This window comes from Pseudochaenichthys georgianus, chromosome 13 (assembly GCF_902827115.2).
Source record: "Pseudochaenichthys georgianus chromosome 13, fPseGeo1.2, whole genome shotgun sequence".
NCBI lineage: Eukaryota > Metazoa > Chordata > Actinopteri > Perciformes > Channichthyidae > Pseudochaenichthys > Pseudochaenichthys georgianus.
In genome coordinates, this window is record NC_047515.1 from 35,209,869 (window position 1) to 35,231,990 (window position 22,122).

The 22,122-nt window shown below is 42.3% G+C and overlaps 1 protein-coding gene across 1 annotated transcript in view; it reads right to left on the reverse strand.

The window, feature by feature from the left end:
* kcnj5 (potassium inwardly rectifying channel subfamily J member 5) overlaps positions 1 to 16,240 on the reverse strand; it is a 44,560-nt gene extending 28,320 nt beyond the window's left edge. The window contains exons 1-3 of the mRNA XM_034098194.1: positions 16,037 to 16,240; positions 4,457 to 4,539; positions 1,067 to 1,940 (exon numbers count right to left, since the gene is read on the reverse strand). Of these exons, the coding sequence (XP_033954085.1) occupies positions 1,067 to 1,940; positions 4,457 to 4,519 (937 nt within the window). The 5' untranslated portion in view covers positions 4,520 to 4,539; positions 16,037 to 16,240. The remainder of the gene's footprint in view (positions 1 to 1,066; positions 1,941 to 4,456; positions 4,540 to 16,036) is intronic.
* Positions 16,241 to 22,122: the final 5,882 nt, after the last annotated feature.

The window sequence follows — 22,122 nt, forward strand, 5'->3', positions numbered from 1 at the left end:
GGCCCTGCGAGTAAAGTAACGAGTAAAGTAACGAGTAAAGTAACGAATTACTTTATGTAGATAGTAACGAAGTAGTGTAATATATTACTTTTTTTAAAAGTAATATGTAATATGTAATATATTACTTTTTTTTAGTAACGACCCCATCTCTGGCTGCTACCATAGCATCTTATCGTGTCAGTCACGTTCTTGCGAAACACATGAAGTCTTTCAAAGATGGCGAAGTTGTGTAAGAAGCATTCCTGGAGGCTGCCCACGCGCTTTTCGGGGACAGTAAAAATAACATTTCAACAGGTTTTTGATCTAATAAAAACTCAAGTTGGATACCGTTATTAATCAGCTGTACATTTTTGTTTGTTTGAACTTATTCATTATAATTATTGTACAAAATGGTATAAGAATGCAAACTTAAATTGATTATATAGTCTATTATCAATTCAGGTTAAGAAACTAGTGTTGCTTGCATCCTATTTTAAAAAGGTATTTATTTTTATACTAAAATGCAACAAAAAAAGAGTTTGATTCTATTAATTTTGTATTTTTTATTGCACTTTGGCAGCAGATTCCTGAGTAGCTTCAGATCTGAGTTGTCTTATTAGTAAGCCTAATTTTAATGGCAAAGAAAGGGTTCAGAGTCTTTTCTTTTTTCCTGTGTCATATGTGGCAGCACTGTTCAATGTTTCTTGAAAACATTACCCACTGTAGTACGTGACGTGTGAATAAACTCCAACTCTGTATCAACAACACTGTTGTGTAGCTTCAGTTAAATACTTGTATGTGTGTAGTATTAATCGTACAAAGGTCAGTTCTATACAAGTAGAAGTGTGTATGTACCTGGTATTAGGCTGTCAGTAATGGCTACGCCTCTCTATTTGGACTGGTAGATCTCGGCAGACTGGCAACTTTAAAAGTAGCTCTCGGTTCAAAAAAGGTTGGGCACCCCTGCTCTATCCATTAACACATCCTCCATATGTCTTCCCATTCAACCTTACTCCCTCTCTACCCTTTCCCTGATCCATTCCCCATTGCCCCCATATGTCTTCCCTTTATCATCCCCCCATCATACCTGTGGCCTCCACCATGCCCTCAAGGATAACGACGATCTCAAACTCCTCCTTTTCCATTTGTGCCAGTGTCATCTCCCAGAAAGGGCTCTTCTCGTTGATCTCGTGAGAGATGATAAGAGGCGACACCAGGAACAGCCGGTCGTCTCCCGTGTCAAATCCGATGTTGATGTCAGTCTGGTTGAGCGGGATGAACTCCCCCTCCTTGGTCTGCTGCGAGCGGATCAGCTTCGCTCTGATTGATGCCTCCACGATGTGAGAGTTCCTCAGGTCCCCCACCCGAAACATCAGGCACATCTTATTGTCACGCACCGATATGACAGCTTTGTGCGAGAACATGAGGGTCTCGGCGCGGTTCTTTGGCTGTGATATCTTGACAAACATGCAGCCCACCATCATGGCGTTAACAATAGAACCCAAGATGGCCTGCACCAAAAGCAGTATGATACCCTCAGGGCATTTTTCTGTGATTACACGATAACCATACCCAATGGTGGTCTCTGTTTCAATGGAGAAGAGGAAGGCTGAGACAAAACTGTTGAGGTTTTCCACACAGGGGGTCCAGTCGTCCTCATCACCATGCACCAGATCCCCTCGAATAAGCGCTATCAGCCACCATAGAAAGCCAAAGAAAAGCCAGTTGACTATATAAACCAAGGTGAAAATGAAGAGACTAAGACGCCAGCGTAGGTCCACCAGTGTAGTGAACAAGTCACTAAGGTATCGGTAGGTCTCTTGCACATTTCCGTGATGAACGTTGCATTTTCCATCCTTCTGCACGTATCGCTGACGTGGCTTCCTAGCAGGGTCAGAAATCAAATGTGTTCTCTCTGTAGAGATCTGAGCATCCCGCATGTGTTTCGGGAGCTTCTTCACCTAGAAGAGAAAGAGAAAGACGGGGAGGGGAAGAAGGCAAGTGAAAGAAAGCATGCACGAAGAGACACAACAAAAGAGCGAGTGAAGGCCGCTGCAATTTAAGGTTTTCTCCACATGGGTGTGCTTTACAGTACCCACTTTGATTTCTTTTCATTAATATTGTCTCTAAGGCTATATTGAGTTTGTGCTGAAGGATGTCAGTGTTAACCTATTTAATGAGATTTTCTTCCAGCCTTTGCAAAACCACACTTTTCCGTGCTGCTGGCAGGATGGCAAATACAATTAAGAGCTGCTATAAAGTAACTGCGACATGCTACTCCTCAATGACATTGTAGGTGTCACTGTCTGCAGCGGGAGAAAAGGAGAGTAAGGGTATAACAGGAACACAAGGACATCCAGGTCTTTGTCTATGTTGGCCCAGCTCCAGTGACGCGATCTGGCTCCACAGCTGTGCCCTGTCTCACTCCTCGTCCCCTGTGTTCCCTCCCCTCACACCCTATGGGACATTGGCAAGCCTGGATAGGAACAGATCCTCCATCCTTCCTCAACAGCCCCTTATGGCATCATCAAAAAGAGTGGCATATGCCTGGGCCATCACATTGAACTCAATCTAGAAATCTGCTTTCATGCACATACATATATTCTGATGTTGTATGTTGAAGGGTTTTGAAAATCAATGACTGCCACACAGCCCGACAATGTAGTCTTGCATTGCTTTTGCTTTCATTCTGATAAAAGCCTTTAACAGACAAATAAATATAGGGAGCACAGTTGCAATGAGCATTTTGAACAGACAGAGGACATGTTGGCAGCACACTGACACCTTCCAATCTGAGCTGATAATTGAAATGCTTTGGAGGCAAGAAACCAGCTCCTGGGCCCTCTGAATCCCACACTTTTAAGACGACACCTGGGATTCATATCTCTCTAGAGTCATGCCCACATCACCAGAAAAAAGCTGTGTCTTATTGCTGTTACACTGACGGCTCTATCAGAACCATCACTGTCACAGTTCATCCTGGGAAGGACATAAAGCACTACGGTATCCTTGCAGAGCATGGATAATAAAACCTGTCCTTCAGCTTTTTCCAGGATGTTTTTTTGGGAGACGTTAGGTGCTGTTTCACTGCTCTCCTGTCTACACGCACCACCAGTCAGGCCTAAGTGTGCAGTATTGAGTTGTCAGGTATTGATTTAAAGTGATCCCAGTTGGTGGAACATTTTGACAAAGAAGAATTGAAAGACAATGCCTATTGACCGGCATCGCAATTAGTCTCTGGATGACGATGCATTTACCACATTTCAACCAGTGCACTTATTACCCACTGCGTTTAGGGATAATATAGATTTTGAACCCAATCAGGCCAACATTTTTCCAAGTGAAATTCTCCACATCAGTTAATGAACGTAGTTACTGTTTTTTCAAATTGTTGTTATCCTCTACTTCACTGCTTTTAAGTGAAAGACCACTTAAGGAGGCCCATTCATTTCTACACTTTAGGATGTGGCTAATTGAGTGATGGATGAAGCTGTCACCAGCACTGGCGACCAATCTTTGGCCTTTGTAGTCAATACGGTGTCTGGGGGGGACAAATTCATTAGTTCACCCTGCATGGCAGAAGTAAGTGGTGGGTGTTGCCCGCCATTGAGCCTTTCTAGCTGCGCTTGGGTAGACAGCGTTCGTTGCAATCAGCTGGGGATTCAGGACAGATGACCAGTGCAACTCCACCATCGAGTGGGGTGTCTTTTCCTCCTATCCTCCAAGTAAACTGTGCTCTATATTTAGGTGAGCTAAAGAAACAGGTTTGGTAATACATTAAGAGGCTTGATCTTTTATCTGTTTGCTTACTTAAAGGTGGGGTAGGTACGTTTGAGAAGATATACACTCGAGATACACTTTTTGTTATATTCCATGGAATGCTCTTAACATCCCGATAGCAATGAATATCTTAAGTGCTTTGACAAAAAATCCATAAGAAACTTTCATCTGTGGAAGCCGTAATACTGTAAAAAGCAGGACCAATCATTTTAGCCGGCCCGGCTAAAGTAACTGGATGGCCTACCTGCCTGTCAGCCTTCCATCTGTGCACAAACTTATCTCGTGCCCTCATTGGTCATGTGCGCGCTCGTGTGTGTTGGAGGAGGGGCTCTGTGAGGAAGAGGCAGATTTTTTCCGGTTGTGTATTTTCAAATTCTAGCGCACTCGAGCTGGTTTCTCCAAAATGACCTACCCCACCTTTAATCTATAAAGTAAGTATACAGGATATCTACTTTATGTTAAACAGCCTTTTTATCCTTCCTTTTGTCTATGGAAGCCAGTCTGTGTTCCTTACTTACACACATCCATCTGTCTCTACTGATAATTCCCATCTCTCTATATATTCTCCAATCCTTTTTTTCCTCCATGTGCTCCCATCTCACATCACTTCTCTCATCTCTCACACTCTCTCTACCCGCTGTGGTGAGAGCGTTGGGATCAGTACAGTGTTTGACCATGTAGTGAGTGTGCATTATACCTGCGCAGGTGTTACTCCTATCTCCATGTTGTGGTCCATGAGGACTCGAGAACCTCCTGACATCCTCAGCTGAAGCTCAACACCTGCAAGACATGAACACGTACGATAGACAAATTATTTCGGGCTCTTAACAAAACCAGTCTGAAGACCTTGTGTTTATTTTGTTGGAATTTGCAGCAGCACAATAAGCCTAAATTATTTCATCAACAACATTACAATGAATCAATACACTAAATAAAAAAGGTCAAATCCTGCCCTCAGAGCACTTAAAAACGCAAATCCATTTGACCTTTCAGCCTTCCACACTTAGCTCTTGGATTATACCTCCTCTTTGAAAATCACATACATTATGTCTCACTAACATTTCAGTTAATCGTTTATTTGAAGAGGGAAAATGCACAACAATGTTGTGTTGATGAAGTGCAACCCTTTCAGGCATATTATTTTCTACCTGTCATTTAAATCGATTGACTTTTTCAATGTGTCAATATTTGCAAGCAAGTGTACTGTAATTAGAACGCAAAGGAGCCCATAGAAGAGCACTTTCAACTATTAGTATTGAAAAAGTCAATAAAGAAAGGTTTTACATTTTGTATTTGTTGTCATATTTTGTCTTAATAGTGATGTAAAGTCATGTACAGTAAAGTTACAACAGGGGAAGTAGAAAGCTACTAATAATATTTTTGAAATAAAATAAATGGAACATTCCCAAGCCTCTGCTCAGTGAAAGATTTACATGTTGAGGAATTCAAACATTTACATTATTTTTTTGTATTTTGTATATAATATAAAATCCACACAATTTCCTTTCCAGAATATCAGTTAAATTATAACTAGTACTTCGATACAGGATATTATCCATATTCTCGACATAGTGTGTTGTATTTCCATCCATTGATGTCATTAATTCAACATTTCAGACTTTTACTTTCAGTGACTTTTTTACTTTACTTTCAGTGAAACTGGTTCAGTTCTCCCACAACAGTAATTGTGTCATGACTATAAAAAACAATAATTAATAAAAGACATAATTCAGCTTCTTATCAAGTTGATAATAAAACATTTAACAAAGCTAGCAGCGTTTTGGCTGGTCTGTTGGTCTCGCAGTTTCTCCAGACTGAAACATCAAGACAACTTTAACATGAACTGTCATAAACCTTTGTACAAGCATCACGCCTTTAAGAGGATGACCCCTTCTGACTTCTATGATCCATCTCACTTTTACTCTGGATTGATTCATCATTAGGGTGACATTTGTGGCACGGACTGAAATATACTGCAAAGGTCCTTCAAGGTCCCCTGATGATTATTTGTAAGAACCTTGATCCCTTGATATTTCATCTTGTTCCATAACAGCTACTGTAAACAACTCTGTTTGTCCAACAAGTGTAATGCCCATTAAATAACAAAACCATCAGCCTCATCTGTACTTTGTGTTTAGTGCTACTAAACCCTAATTGTTACCAACAAAGACGGTGAACATGGTAAACATTGTACCTGCCAAACATCAACATGCTATTTTTGCCATTGTGAGCATGCTAGCTTGCTAATGTTAGTGGTTAAGTCAAAGCATAATTGTTTGTAAGCATAGCCTCACAGCTATTAGGGCTGTAGACTGATCATTTGATAATGTATAACTTGTTTTTTTGTTGCAACTAAAGAATGATTTATATATTTTCATAGTTACAGTTTATAATCAAATGAAAAATATGTAAAAAAACATTAAAAAAGCCAGTAAAGCCAGCTCCATTTGGCACAACTGTTTATAACGTGTAGTCTACAGCACACTAATGATGAGCCATAAGAGAGACCAGTGGCGGCCGGCCCCTAGGGGCGCTAGGGGCGCCGCCCCACCTCTTGCCAGATACAACATAAAAAATAAAAATAAATATTAAATAAAAAAATATATATTTAAAAAAAATATATTTAAAAAAAAAATATATTTTATATTTTTATTTTTAATGAACAAGGTAAATATCATACAATTGGTATCACAAAAATGTATAATCTACAATACAATCTCGTTTAAAATTGTGTTACGATGGCTAAAGTTACTGATAAGTCACCGGTTTCCTGCCTGGCCTTGCCCATGGCATTAGTTTATCATTACGGGGCAGAGCCCCCGAGCGAAACAGCAGCAACCAGCAGGTTGCAAAAGTCTCAATAGTAAACTGTGCCGCCGAAACATAATTTCAGCCAATCAGCGCCGTCAAATATTTTGGTCACGTGGGCGCTCACGTTGGCGCCCATGTTGCTTACGTGCGTTGACGTGAGTTGTTTTTTAGACTCGTGAGTGACCAAGGTGACGCAGTATTTGGATGAGAATGGTGTGCAGGTGGAGTCGCCGGAACCTCGGTCCGCCCAAGAGCTACTCTCCAATCCTTTTTAAAGGAGAAGTTTGGGAGATAAATTGATACTTAAAGACCTTGGACCGGACCAACCCGATTTGTATATATCACAGCAAGCTCGTGAAAAAGACAAAACGTATCAACAAGGCTTCTCACATGGCTAGCTGGATGCAAACAGGTAAATGCTATCTTTTGTTTCACATGCTTGCTCTTCAAACAGCCGGGGACAGATACGATCTGTTCAGAAACTAGACAAAAGTTAAACAAGTACAAACCACAGACTGTCTGTGTCATGGAGAATACAGTCGCTGGTTTATTTATGTCTGTAGGCCGTTGTTGTGAGTGTGGACGGTCGGAGCATATATAGCGTTAGCTTAGCCAAGCTCCATTCAGGAAACACGCATTCTAAAAGGTTTTTCGCCTGCAGTCTGTCTGCAGACTTGTCAAAGCATTAATTCATGGTTTTTACTAACCGGTATCAGTATGTTGTTACGTCGGCATCATTTAGAAACGTGTATTACAATTTAATCACGGTAAAATATGTTCATGTTGTTGTAGTTGTAGCTCCCGAGCCAGCGCGTCTTGTTTGAATGATGCGAGTAAACACAGCTGGCAGCTGCGGTGAAACTCGAGCGACTAGAGCGATGCGATAGGAGCGATGCGATAGGAGCGTTTAGAGCGAAGCGAATATTCGCATCGCGTCCGGTCTGAACGCAGCATTAAAGCGAGCTCCGCGCTGCACTGGAAACGCGCCATTACAAAACCAGAAGTCCTAATTTAAGGGGTCATTTCTCTAAAAAAAAAATGTTTTACTCACTCTATCAATAGCCCCACCAAAAATATTTCCCACCAGCCGCCACTGAGAGAGACAATCCATTTGGTGAGTATATGTTACATTACATGTCATTTGTTGTCTTACATACATTCAGTACTGTGGATAATCCCCACAGGAGAAATTTGGGGTGAAGTGACATGCTGACTGCAGTGGGACTCGAACTTGCTACCCCCTGATTTGAAGTCTAGCACATGCACTGAGCCACAGCCGTCCTATGTGCTGTTTTATTATTATTATTTGTGAAGAACTTTGTAACCCTCGTAGGAATGGTGCTATAAAAACAAAGTAATCTTTAGCATTATGTTTATTATTATAATATCACCAGTGCAGCACTTTACTGCTGGAAGATGTGAGAGAGGATTAGCTGTTAAGACCTCATGGGAGATGAGCCATTGTCCACTGTCCGCTGTACAATAAGGCAGGCTCAGCTGCAGTGTTTTTAATAGAGTCATTTTCCCAAAGAGCAGGCTCGTCATTGCCAGCATCGCCAGTTGTGCCATACATGACTAATGAAAAGATGTGCCCACACGCGATGCATACACAAACACAACTCTACTGTTTATACAAACACACTGCTCACATGCTGCTCCACCATAACCACACCAATCTTCAGATCAGAGGCAATGATGCTTTAAGTAATCAGATGTAGACCGAGACATAAACACTGTGACAGAAAGTCCAGTCTCCTTCTTTACATTTGGTCTAATATAAAACGAGTGTACATATTATCTTTGTGGTTGTTTTTAGCTCCACTGGAGCGACCAGGTGATGTGCTGACAGTCTACGCTTTGTGTGATGTGATTTAAAAAAATAGTTTTTCTCTGCTTCTGAGTTGTATGGCAAAACAGGTATTTTTAAACATCTGTTATTTCAGGTCCAGCGTGACAGGAGAAGTAGAAATGCAACACTTTTAATGTCTCCTGGATGATGTGGGATTTAATAACAGCCACTGCAATGGGTGGGTGGGGGGTGTGAGTATGTTGGAGGGGAACTCAGATAAAGCCCTACTTTTAGCAGCAATCGTACAACACCTTTGCAGCTCCACAAGAGGCAATTAAGTTATAGAGCCCCTGGGTGTCGTTTGAAAATCAACAACTTTTAATTTACTAAAAGAACAAGGTATACAAAGGGCCTTGCAAACAAACAAGCAAAGGAACATAGGTAAATGATTTTCTTGCCTGTTCCTGACCTTAACATCATTTGACATTTCTTCGTCATCTGTCTTTGATGTTACTCTGTTTGAACGCTGACAAGTCGAGCTGGGAAATGCAAAAGCGAGCGTGAAGAAAGCGAGAGGATTACGTCACAAATCAGATCCACACAGGAATGTAGTGTTGACATTGATGGCCCAAAGCAAAGGGCAGAGTGACGTGACAGGCATCTGAGTAGGGACATTACGGACAGACGGACAGCAGAGGCGCGGGGACACGCACACAAAGCCTCTGAAAAACCTCACTGAATACATTAAAAGGGTTTGTGAGGTCTTGCTTTCTGACTCATTTTAGGTTCTCTCATGAATTAAACATGGCTCCCTGGAGATTTGTGAACTCCAGACCTGCATGTATTTTCAGCGAGGCTGTGATTGCGGTGTCTGTTCGCAGCAGCGTTTTCAGCAAGCCCAAGTGAGAGGTGTTCGAACATGGATACCAGCCGGGTTGTTTTATCTTAGCGCTTTAAGAGGGTAACAAGCATTTATCTTGTTACTGGGAGAGTGACAGGATGCTTCGGCTGAATTGTGTTTGTGTCCTGATAACAAGAGCACTCATCTGTTTTGCTTGAAGCTAAAGGGGTACAAGTAAACCATTGAACTTACTTCCTAAGGGATATCTACGGGATATATATTCTGCTCATGTGCTGACGCTGTGCGCTGTAAACAATAACCTGCACCGAGCACAGCGAATTGTAGCTCTTTTCCGTCTAAACAGTAGCAAGCTCTATACTTTTACCCTAGGGCCTGTACTGAATAGCACTCGCTTCATTATTAAATGTTCAACATTTCAGAACTTGTGTTGTCAGCTTTGTGTGTTCTCTGTTCTGGCTTTGAGCTGAGCGAAGGGAAGGTTTTTATCAATATGAATCACTGCCCAAATGAAACCCCTGCAACAGATTAAATACCTGAATTATACTCACTTGATTAACATAATTGTAAACAGTTTAATTCTCTGAATTACTTTTCTGTTACCATTATACGGGAGGCAATCCATTTGCTTTTCTAATCTGCGGAGGAACACTGTTTCCTGTTTGAAATGTGCACAGACGTGCTTGTTTTGCAAATGCTGCTGCGTACAGTATCTTTGAAATTATTAACTTTTCAGGAATAAAAAAAAAAGTCAATCATTTTTTATAGATGTATCTTATATTTTTAAGTTTCAGAAAACCCTTTTATTACCAGGATCTGACCTGAATATATTGCTTATGTTTTTTTACAGTTCATCTTATGGGTTGTTAACCTGCCACTGGGCATGACAGGGTTACGAATGGCAGCCGGGTGTTGCAACCTCAGCAGTATCCCCCTATTTTAAAATACAAATATGACTATTGGTGAGCACTCATCCATAGATTGTTGAGGTCAGAGTCTGCAGTTTTCTGTCAGTTCATCAAATACAGTGCTGCAATGAGAAATACTGAGACAAATAGGCAAAATAGAAAGAACGGGGGGGGGGGGAGAAAAAGAGGGAGAAAGGGTTGTAGCAGAGCTCAGCCTTTAGGAGTATTGATACAGCAACTGCACAGTATTTCCCAAATCACTGCATCCGATCCGATCTACACTCGTCCAGGCTTATCTGCTGCCTCTGTTCCTTGGCCATGGAAACACTGGACATTTCCTTTATTTCCAAATCTCCTTCATCCCTCCCCTTGAGTGAAAGCAAAGAGTCATGGTTGCAGGTCCTGTCATGGTAATGTCTCGGGCTAAGATTGGCCCATGAAATAACATGGCCTCATCCCTATCTGTGCTCACTTATGACACTTTGAGGTCAGGCGGGTCAAATGACTAAAAACGTCCCCTGCTAGTTTGGCTCCAGGCCTTGCAAAGACACACACGCATACGCAAACAACCTCACACACACACAAACTTCATAACATCCCTCCCTCCCTTTTCCCATTATGCCCGATAGTGAGCTGAGTGTATCCAGTTGTGTCCTTCTCATGGGTGACCTTCTCTGGAGTGACACTGCTGCACCGAGACGTTCGACTCACACTGGAGACACAATTTCCCTAATGACATGTCCAACTCTCTTCCTCTCTCCCGCTGTCCCTCACTCCATCTCCTGTCTTACAGTACATTTTGAAAGAAATTTCAGTTGTTGAAGACAAGAATAGCTTTTCCGTTGCTTCAGATCTGATTCCATTAAGATGAAATGATTACAAAAACAAAAAACAAGTGATGGCCAATATTTCACATTGCTGCTGCTGTTGGATGGGATTAAAACCCAACACCTACCAGAGCCAAAGGACACCCTCTTCAACCAGGCACGCCTGGAGATGTGGTGGAAAGAGACAGGGGGTTAGAGACGTGTGTGTGATGTTGGGTGGCTGGGCATGCTCCCTAACACCTTGATACGTCTTCTTATCAGGCGTTTCTGTCAGGCTCTTGATGGGATTCATTGCGTTTGATCCGAGATTTCCTATGCCACTGCTCCGTCTTAGAAACTGATGATTACTGAGCAAAATAAACATTTAGAATGACATTTTTATATCAAAATAAATCTGATAATTGTTTTTAAATCCGAACCACTTCTCTGCATCGAACATGATGCTACTATTCTACATATGGTTCATTAATGCTAGGCCTCACCTTACTGTAGAGGACAGGGGAAGATGACAGAGTGGGAGGCAATGAGCCGGTTGGGGCGGGGCTGCAGAACAAGACAAAGCATGGTGAATGCTGGAGGAGCCATAGGTCAAATGGTCTTAATTTGTATTCCTGACATGCTTCACTGTGTCCCCCTGCATGTCCCTTTGAGGAGCCTCCTTCTCTATAGTCATCACATAACCAAGTCACAATGATATTAGATCACGACCCTATAGCTGCGTGTTAAAAATCCTTACACCAGCTTATATGGCTATGAGTACAGTTCCCCAGTGTCTTTTTTACAAGGTGTGCTATAGTCCCAAGCTTAAACATCCCATGCCAGCAGTGGATCATGGTGAGAATAAATATACATCTGAAGGAAGTTGTTACATTTAATCGTTAAAAGAAGCGTGTCAAATACAAAAAACTCCATGCTGTCACTTTACAGACCCTGTTTACCATACGGTATTTCCCTCCTCTGTGTCCGTGTTAATGAGCTGCACATTCATGGGGATGTGCTTCCCCTGGGTGACGAATGCTTACGCTTCATAGATGCTTATGTAAACCATGCAACAAAAAAAGGAAGAAGAATCCCTCCAGATGTAGTGGAAACCTGAACGTGTTTGCTTCTTACATCCTAATGATACCCCAGTCATAAGCAATGTGAATGTTTTTTAAATCCTCAACATTAATTGTATGCATAATGAATGTACTTTATTTGCATTGCATGTGATGCTAAAAATCCCTTTGAATGCGGTTGTGTGCCGGGAGGCGTGTGGCGCAGTGGATAGAGCCCTGCAGTCAGCATGTCGTTGTGTCCCTGGGCAAGACACTTCACCCCAAATTGCTCCTGTTGGGATTGCCCACAGTATTGAGTATGTAAGTCGCTTTGGATAAAAGCGTCTAACAAGTAACATGTACTGTATTTCCATGTAGCTGAGCTGGCGGCGCTACGTGCCTTAGGCCCTAGCCACACAGTGACGAAACAGGTCGTATCCGCTACAGTTCTCTATCTTATAGACTGTTCGGCCACACAAGGCCAACAGGGAAACGCGGATACCGATAACGATAATGATAACGGGCCCCAAGGTGGGTAGATCTGCGGACGCAATGCTCTGGGGGCTCCGTGATTACGCCTATACGATCATTTCCTGATAACGAAAATACTGACGGGCTGTCAGGAGAGGGGGAGGAAAAGAGAGGCTCCGTCGTTATTCATTTGTTTTAAAGCTCAATAAATAACAAAGAAGACCTTTGACCGGCACTTTTCTAATTTGTCCGGAAGATTTCAACTTTAAGGACATGTTGACCGGCAGAAAACAATTCTAACGGCAACTCTGCTGCACGGTCCCCTCGTCCCTTGGAAGAGGCGGAGAGGTGGGTGTTTTTCATCCGCTGGTGGACTACAGCAGGAGCACACGCTTGCCTCGGGGGGGGAGAAAAAGAGAAAGAGCCAGAGCCCCTGCCTCTCTCCCCACCACTGCTGCTAAATCCACCGCGGAGAATAAACAGAAGGGCAACCATGGCAACCATGCTCGGGAAGTCTTCTTCGCTGCTTTTGGTGTATTTTGTGGTGGAAGTACAGCGCCACTTACAGGCCCGGCATATGTACTACAGCGTCTCCAGCGGGTCGAGCGGTCTCGTGTGGAAGGACACGTTTCTGGTGCCTATTGCGTGTTGACGGAAGACTTTTTTGATATCGAATTTAGTTTGTTTTCGTTTCCATGTGGCTAGAGCCTTAATATTAATAAATCATATTCATTGGCATTCATTATACTGGCCAATTAAAGAGACTGTAGTATTTTTGTCTTTAAATCATTTAACAAACGAAACAATTTCCATATCAGCTAGCATTTAACATATAATATAATACTTACAGTGCATACATGAATGCATGGATCCTGTCCCTCAATAAACTCATGTGGTTTGAATTGGCCTGACCTGAATGTGAATCAGTTAGACTCAGGACATCACTGCATCTCTGCCATGCATAACAAAAGGGGTTCTCATAAATAGGAGGAGGGATCCTCCTTTATCAAAATATTATACAGGCTGGTTTAGCCCTACTGGCTAAGCCTGCAGCAAGAGACACGGTAAAACTTCCAATTCATCCCAAACTGTCAAAATGTAATCTTTATCATGTATTTTCTTCAAAGTATCACAGGTTCCGCGATAGTTTCCTCAATGATATTCCTTCCCCTCAAAAGTATTGTTGCAGATGAGCACACTGACAGCCGCTAAAAGCAAGGTGACCTGAAAACAGCCATTTTCTTTTTTTACTTTTTCTGATGTTTTTACAGAAGACAGCTGCATAAAATCCCCCAGAGCCAGCGAGCTGTATTCTGCCCTTATATCTTATCTAAATGTTGGACTATCAAGGTGTGTGGATCTGGTGCACTTTCATGTCCATTTGTGTTGGTATAGGAGATAATCTCCCATCTGTTTGCCAAACAGAAGGTGAAGATTTGTTTGTTCAGCATGTAGAATGGAGCACCTCCATGTACACTGTATCAAACATACGTGTTAGGAGAAATGCATTCATTGTAAAGCCATTGCCTGATTAGAGTGTGGGACAAACCATACATCTGGTACACAAGCAAGTAGGTGACTTTGTAAAATACAGTAGACAGTACGGCTACTTAAATATACATCAGTAACAGATTTATGAGGGCATCACTGAGGGAATCCTTGAGGGTTGATGAAATTGAGTGGGACATTGAATGCTGCTATTCTGTTTCATCCAAATACCAAGAGATGTATTGTATTCATACACAGATCACAAACTGTAGGGCTTATGAATTATACACAATGTTTTTTCAAAGAAGGACGCTTAGACGCACTAGAACTGAAGGAGAGTATATATGTGTAGAGCTGCATAAATTAGGCATCTTCATGTAGGTCTATTGGCTTTACGCACAATACTCTATTTTATTGCAACACTCTCACATACACATTTTCCAGGGTATAAAATACAAAAAAGATAACTTCACGCCTGGATAAGCCCTTGACATGAATGCGCCGCTGCGGTATTAGAAAGTGTTGATCTGCTTGAAGAACATAGCTTTGCCTACGTCCCATAGAGGGACTCAGTCCTGACTAAATAAACAGATCCAATTAATTATTCACAGTGTCTTCTCTTCTGAGAGTCTCCTAAGACCCTGCGGAGCTTGGCCTCTTTTGTCCACTTGTTAGTGACATTACAACATAGATTATAACCGAACAGGAGGGCATCAAGGTTCACACGGCTCAAATGCAACCGCAAAGATAGTGCTGTTATTAAGGCCAAAAGGCCATCCATCAAAAACCATGATATCTAAACAGTATGTACTTCCCCCGACACTCTGTAATTAGCCATTCACCGTGCAGGGTCCTTTACAGTTATAAAAGTAGCCTGAACAAGTGTTGGAAGGTTATGCTGCAAAGCCTGCAATGAAAAACACCCTGTCAGACTAGGATTTCTAGAATGTACCATATGCAAAAATGTGGTTATTGATGAGAGAGGATATGGCTTGTTATTCCTCCACGTTGTGCCAGAGAACAGATATTAAAAAATAATGATTGAGTCTTTTCGCTGCCATGACGCTGTTCACATTCCCTAATGAGGCATTCATGGGAAGGACAGCAGCATTGGGGAACCTGCACTGGATTAATGTGGCTGCTAAGGCCACTGCATTGTCATCAAAGTTGTACAACAACAACAACTGTGGAGATGTGCACTGAACATGCGGAGAAGACGGTAGTGTACATCCTACGTTAAAGCAAGAAGCCCTAATCCTCAGCGCAGAGAGATGTGGGAATCAATATACATGATTTTCTCTCATTGCTTTTTATGTACCCTACCATATTAATGAAAACCCTGCAAACAGCCAACTTTGTGAATGCCCTTTATCTCCTGCTTGTATTGATGCTATAGAAACATGTAAGAGGTGCAGCATGCTGTGCTGCGTTGGACAGCACCCCCTCCTCCACACACTTACAGTAACACACATCTACTGTAGATGTAGAGTCCGGGTTTGCTCCCGCTGATGCTACTGCGCTTGTAACTCTCCTATAGAGAGAACTATAGCGTGTCGCACGAGTATGCATACCCAGTGTTGACAGGCTCAGAGAAACCCATTGATGATTTAATTACCCTGCCTCCGCCATGAGGGCAAGTGGATGCATGACGATGATCTATGGAGCTCTGCAGTGACAACTGACAAAAAGGAGGCGAGATGAGGTGATACAGGTTGCAGCTGATGGAGGAGGGTAATCCAGCCATCACCAATTTCCGTTCCCTGCTCTCGTTCTCCTGAAGTGTCTTGCGTTGAATGACATCTTCTCTGTCCTCGTCTCCCTGGCTCTAGTTTTTGATCTTCCTTCAAGTATAATGCACACTTTTGTATATGCCACTCCAGAAGGGGTTTTTGGATGTGTAATGAAACACACAATCACAGCATGCGATGCCATCCACAGACACATTGAGAGGACGCAGCGTGGACGTGGAGCCACAGTTGTACCATGCATCAGCAGCTTTAAAAACCTCCCATTTCCTTCTTTTGCCATCCTCTCTCTGTCTCTCATCTTCCTCTGCTTTTGCTCCATCAGCGGTGCATGAAGCTTACCTTCAGGTCTCCGCAGGAGTTGCTGCCAGGCTCCCTTCGAGGCATTTCACAGCTGCTGTTCTCTCCAGGACTGCGCACTCCTTCCCTGGCTTTGTTCAATCGACAACAGCTCTCCTGCCTCACTCCTGCCACCCTGCTCCTTCTGCTCTTCACTGCTCTCGATCTACTCCTGTGTGAGAGGGGGGTCTGCCTTTGCATGTGTGTATGCGCGTGTGTGCGCATCTGAGGGAAAGAGGGAGAGAGAGGAGAGAGGGAGAAAGAGGCAGGGTGGGTGAGAGAAGAAATGGAAAGGATTTTAATGTGCGTGTGTTCTCTTGGATGCTCCTCTCTTCTCATTCTCCACACAGACCTCCTGTCTCTCAGGATTTGTCCTTTATATGAGTGTTTGTTTTTGCCTATTTGCACAGAGCATCAGCCCCTGATTTGTGTGTAGGTGTCGGTATATTTGTGTGTGAATACATCCACCACATGGCTCCCTTCTCTTTGCTGCAAAGGCAGTGATACGTGTGGAAAAGTGCAGAGAACAGTGAGGCAGGAAGAGAGATGAGAGTGTTTTGGGCTCAGACAGGGAAAGAGAAATGGCGAGGAGGACTGTGGTGTAATCAATTGCTCTGAAACTGCCGGTAAAGAGAAATCCCCAAGGGTTTGAGCGAAAGTGGAAACTGAGGAAAGAGTATTTCGATAGAAACACACGAAAAAAGCTGAGCATAACAGAACAGGAAGAAAGTAGCAAAGAAGTAAGAGAAACGTGACAATGTTTAGAGGAGCAAGTATGATTTGCCATCGCAGTTCCTAACATATTGTGAATGATGCCTCCTGAATAATCTGAATCGAAAGTGGATTGACCATGTGAGCCGTGAGTCAGGGTGGTGATGAACAGCGTGTTCATAAGGCATGGTTAACAGCAGGATAAATTCAAAAATCCTAGCAGCAGAATGGATGGATTGCTCATTAACCCCCCCCCCCCCGCCCCCGTTACAATTCTGCTCAGTATACGCGATAGGGGGAGCAAGACAGTGCTGACAGAGACATGTGCATGGATACTTGACATTGAGGTGATATTAGGCATAGAGAAAATTGAATGTGGACATGACATAACAGAGGAGGAGTAATGAGAGTGAGCAAAGGGAGAGAAAGATAGGGAGACGGTGATGGGTGAGGGAGGAGCGACAGAAGAAGCTATCACCAGTAAGCCTCTCCGTGTACTTCCTGCATTGAGTTTGGGAGGAGATTTATAACTCTGCAGCCCCCCCCCCCCCCCCCCCCTGCTGAGTCTCCGATGCACAGCGAGATGTCCAGGAGACACTCACCAGCCACGACCAGCCGGGGAGCCAATGACAGAGGGTTATGGAACATCAAGGAGCGAGGCTGCGATAATGAGGGGTGTGGGATTTGGTTGAGGGATGCGAGTTCTGGGCCACGCTCCCGAGGTGGCAGAATCTCAGCAGTGATCATGAACTGTTGGTGGTCTTAATATGAGAAATGCAGCTGTGTGGATCAACCCCAGGTGCTTCAGATCCGGGGCATGTGTAATTATTTCCCCCCCTGAGGTTACACCATTATTGATCAAAGCAGAGCCCCCTCGCTCCACCTTATATTGCCTCCACTGTTCCCTCTGTGGAGTCATCTATTTGTCTGACTGTACCACCTCACATTAATCACACATCACACATTCATAATGCTTCTTGGCACATTCATAATTACCAATGCCAGGAGGAAACATGTGTATCGTGAACATCATTAGAAATGACATGATAGGCTCTTCATTCGTGCTTTATTAGACGATCCGTTAGAAAGCAAAGTGTGTATTATCCTGCTGAAATGAACTGCGGGATGAAAACGTCTTGACACAAATAGTGAAGTGTTCTGAGTCTGATTTGATATTCATCGATGCAGTCAATCTCTATATGAAATTAACTGAGCACTTACTCATATCACCACAGTTTATAGGCATTCTATGTATGGCTTGATCGGACACTAAAAATCTGGAACAATCTGGAACAAACTACCCAAATCACGCACGTCCGCAGAAACGCTTACTATTTTTAAATCGAGACTAAAACATATCTCTTTGCCGCTGCTTTTAATTGAGCTGCTCATATTCACACAGTATGCCTTTTAAACATGTATCGTATACCTGTGGTGTTTATTTGTATTATTTTATTATCTTTGCTTTATAATGCCTGTAAAATGCCATTATATCATGTGTTTTACTGTATTTATTCCTAAAAAGTCTTTTAATTTGTTTTGTAAAGCTCTTTGAATTGTCGCGTACAGAAAAGTGCTATATAAATAAACTTGCCTTGCCTTGCCTTGCCTTGCCTTGCCTTGCCTTGCCTAAAAGAGATAGTAAATGGGAAATACGTCACAACATTTTTATAAATTAAACATTCTGCTGAAACCGTTCAGACGGGATAGCAGTATCACAATGCCTCATTTTAATTCAGCAACAGCAGCCCCCAGTCGATAGTGTGTGTCAGGCCATCAGATGAGGAAAATGATTATTTCAGAGGTCATAACTGAGGAAGGGGGAATTAGTTTTTCCTTGCACAGAGCGAGGAGGTGAGAAGGAAGTGTCATTTTTCTTAATCCTCTCGCTTGCTCCCTTGGCTCCGGTATTCTTTTTCACCCTGCAACCCCAACATTCCCCCCTCCCTCCCTCCCCCCGAAGCCCCATCCTTACTCCGCCATGCACACCTCCTTTAGCTCCATCCCTCTTTGCGGTTTCTCACCTCCTCCCAGGCGCCATTAGCTCTGATTGATCCTCTTGTCAGGGCGATGAACTGCATTCTTACTAGCTGCCAGAAAACAAGTAGGAGCGTGGAAGGAAATCAGAGGACAACCACAGTAAATATCACTACAAGGGCATAATGGAGATAGTTAGATGAGTGTGTGCGTCAGAGTGTGCGTGGAGATATTCCATAAGAAATGGAACAAATGTGTCACACGCGTCAGGGGTGAACAGTTCTGCAGAATTGCTGAAGTTGCAGTTGAAGCTGCTCTTAATGCACACTATGTATTGTATTATCTAAAATATTTAACTGTTCATCCAAGGGCCTACTTTGCATTTGGTCTTACACGAAGAGCAAAGATGGAGGGTAATATGTAATAGCATGGAGAACTGGTGAAAGCATGAGCTAAGGTATGTTTTCAATGGAAATTGGATAAATGATTAAACAATCTGTCTGATCCAGCTGGCACAGCTTTAGCCTTGCAGAGTAATCGGTGTCAACATGCATCATTTAAAAACATATAGACAAAATGCTAATATAACTTGCACAATATGTACTCCATTTTTTGTCAAATTCATGCAGTACTGTTTAAAGAGAAGTACATCTATTAATGTTTAAATAATGCATGACATGAACATAAAGACCTACAGCACGGCACTGTGCTTGTTATATGTGAATACATTATTTAGAAATACTGTACTGTATGCATGTTTTTATCTTGTGCACAGAAAGTTGAGTACTCTTGCTGGATGTCTCAACATAAAGAAAATCTATAGAAGCATTGCGTAAAATCATATCAAATGAACATTTTACTTCTAAAACTACATATTATAAGCTTCATAGTAAAATGTATTATGTATAGCGGGTGCGATGACTCAACTACATAGCTTGGAGTATTTCTCTTTGGCTCATAGAACAATATTTGTTCATGTATAACCTATTAGTTGACGGTATGATTAGAATATGTACCATGCAAATGCGCTGTGTCCAAGGATCAAGCATACATTATCTTTAATTTGTATATGTTGAAGTGGGTTAACAGAATGTGACTGATCCTTGCCTGGACGCCACTACAGTCCAGACACAGTGACACTATGTGGAGGAATGAGGTGTTGCAGAAAGGGTTTTAACAGAAAACTGTCAGATTCTCTGCAAGTTTAGCCGATGCATCTGTAACGCATCCCTAATCTTTGCTACTTTGGAATTAAGTGTGACTCTTGTACAGTAATTTACATGCAGTGGCTGGTATAATTGATGACCTTTCAGCTTGCTAAATTGCATTTAAAACCTTTATTTTCTCTGTTGTTTTTCTTATTTAAAGATTTGCTGCTGAGTCCAAGTCCTTTCAAAAATGGTGTGCATGGCAGTGGTTTGATGTGCCATGCTCAGTGAAGGGCAGACTAAAACCATTTATAAAGAAATTAATTGAGATGTTTTTCAATTTCATTAGAGATTATTTATAGCAAGATAACGTTTATTTGAGTGCGAAGCAGGGCCATATGCATATGCTTGTGTAACTACCACATTACCGTACTTATTTTAAAAGCAATAATATGGAGAAATATTCCAATGCTATGTAGCCTTAGAATGCGTATTTCTAAAATGCAATAAATAGTCAATTCGACGGCTTCAGTCCGACTGCCCACTCGCCCATTTTTCCGTATGCTTCAGTCCATCAAATGTCAAAAAGTGTTGGCATTCCTGCTTTCGAGCAACCTCCTTCTCTGTGTGTTAACATAAAGTCCACAGGGAACTGCTGTCAGGTTGAGTTCTGACTGAGAGACAAAGTCTTGTTCCCTCTGAGCATCCCTGCAGGCAGGAAGATCTTTGAGATCTCTAGCACCCTCAAGCTCCAAGACATTCATGTGAAGGGTTTTTATACAGGTTTAGAAACACCTCCTTTACAACAGTGCCATTTAAATATGCAAGAGAAGTGCTGTCAGGCAGTCATTATAACCACTGCAAAGCAGAGATTAGTCTTTGCAGCACCATTTATTCTTTATTCGGAGAACACCACTCTTCGATACACAAAGAAATTACGCAGCAGTATAAGAGGAATAAAAGACCCGTGAAAAAACATGAAACGTGATATCGCGGCTGTATCCACAACTGAGAGAGGTGAAATCCCTCGAGTGGAACAATGGGTCAGTGTTCTCTTGTGGATTTTGTCGCTGAGTCTCACTTTACATTGTACAGAACTCTCATGCCGCTGACCATGCCACAGCAGAGCAGAGAGGGTGAGAAAAAGGGTCAAGTGAAAGGTGATTTTAAGCTTTTAAGAGGGATTTCATTTTTTTTTTTTTTTTCATTGAGTTGCTTGTTCTGGCTGCCTCGTCAGGCCAAAGTCCTTTGAGTTGTGGGCTGAAGAAAAAAGACTATAGCAATATGTGACCTAAGAATATTGAGTGCAGAATACAAATACATGTGGGATCCCCCTGTGACCTTGGGAACCCACAATTGATTGAATCAGCAAGGAAAGAGGAATTCCCCAAAGACCGATTGCATGGAGTTTACACTCCATTACTTATACTATCATATGTCATGCCCTGATACATAAAGAAATGAAACATAATGTCTAAATAAGATTTTCTGTTTTGAATTCCTGGATTCGAATCCCAAGCTTTTTACTTCTTACTCTTTATCCGTACTCATGTCCACAGGGCAGACGGAAAATCCCACCCGGGTGTTTAAAAAACAAAAGAGAGAGATAACTGAAAAGCATCTCCCTCCAGCGCTGCCTAACACATCACACAGCTGTACTCTAAATGTTTACGTCATGCTTTTCATTTTACACATCATTACCCACTGTACATACTGCAGTTACATGCCGGCCATCTGTCTATGAAGCTGAAATAGGCTATGACAGTCTTGGACAACAACCATCGTGACCAAGGGATGAAGTATGGCAAGGTACAAAAAATACATGATTCCTTTAGTTTTGAGTACGTGTACGTGTTGTTGCGGAAAATCCCCAAAGACGTTATTGACCAGGTTTCTCCTTCAGGCCTGACGGTCCAAGTTAATGTCCATAGGCTTCTGTTGATATGGGTTAGGGTTAGGGTTAGGGTTAAGGCATCATTACTGAATGCACAGTATACAATCATTATTATCAAACAGTGTGCCTTTTTCAGCTTGCCTGCATCTCAGAGTTTACACACAAGATGTCTTGCACAAATAATAATAATAATAGATGTATTTTGTTAGCGCTTTTACAGGTGCTCAAAGACGCTTTACAGATATAGTGAACAAATACATCCAGAAATGAAGCCAGCAAAGTGCATGTACTTCTACTCATAATTCATTTGCAGCATATGTTTGTGGAGGCAAATGCTTGACAAGCACATTTTAGGATTG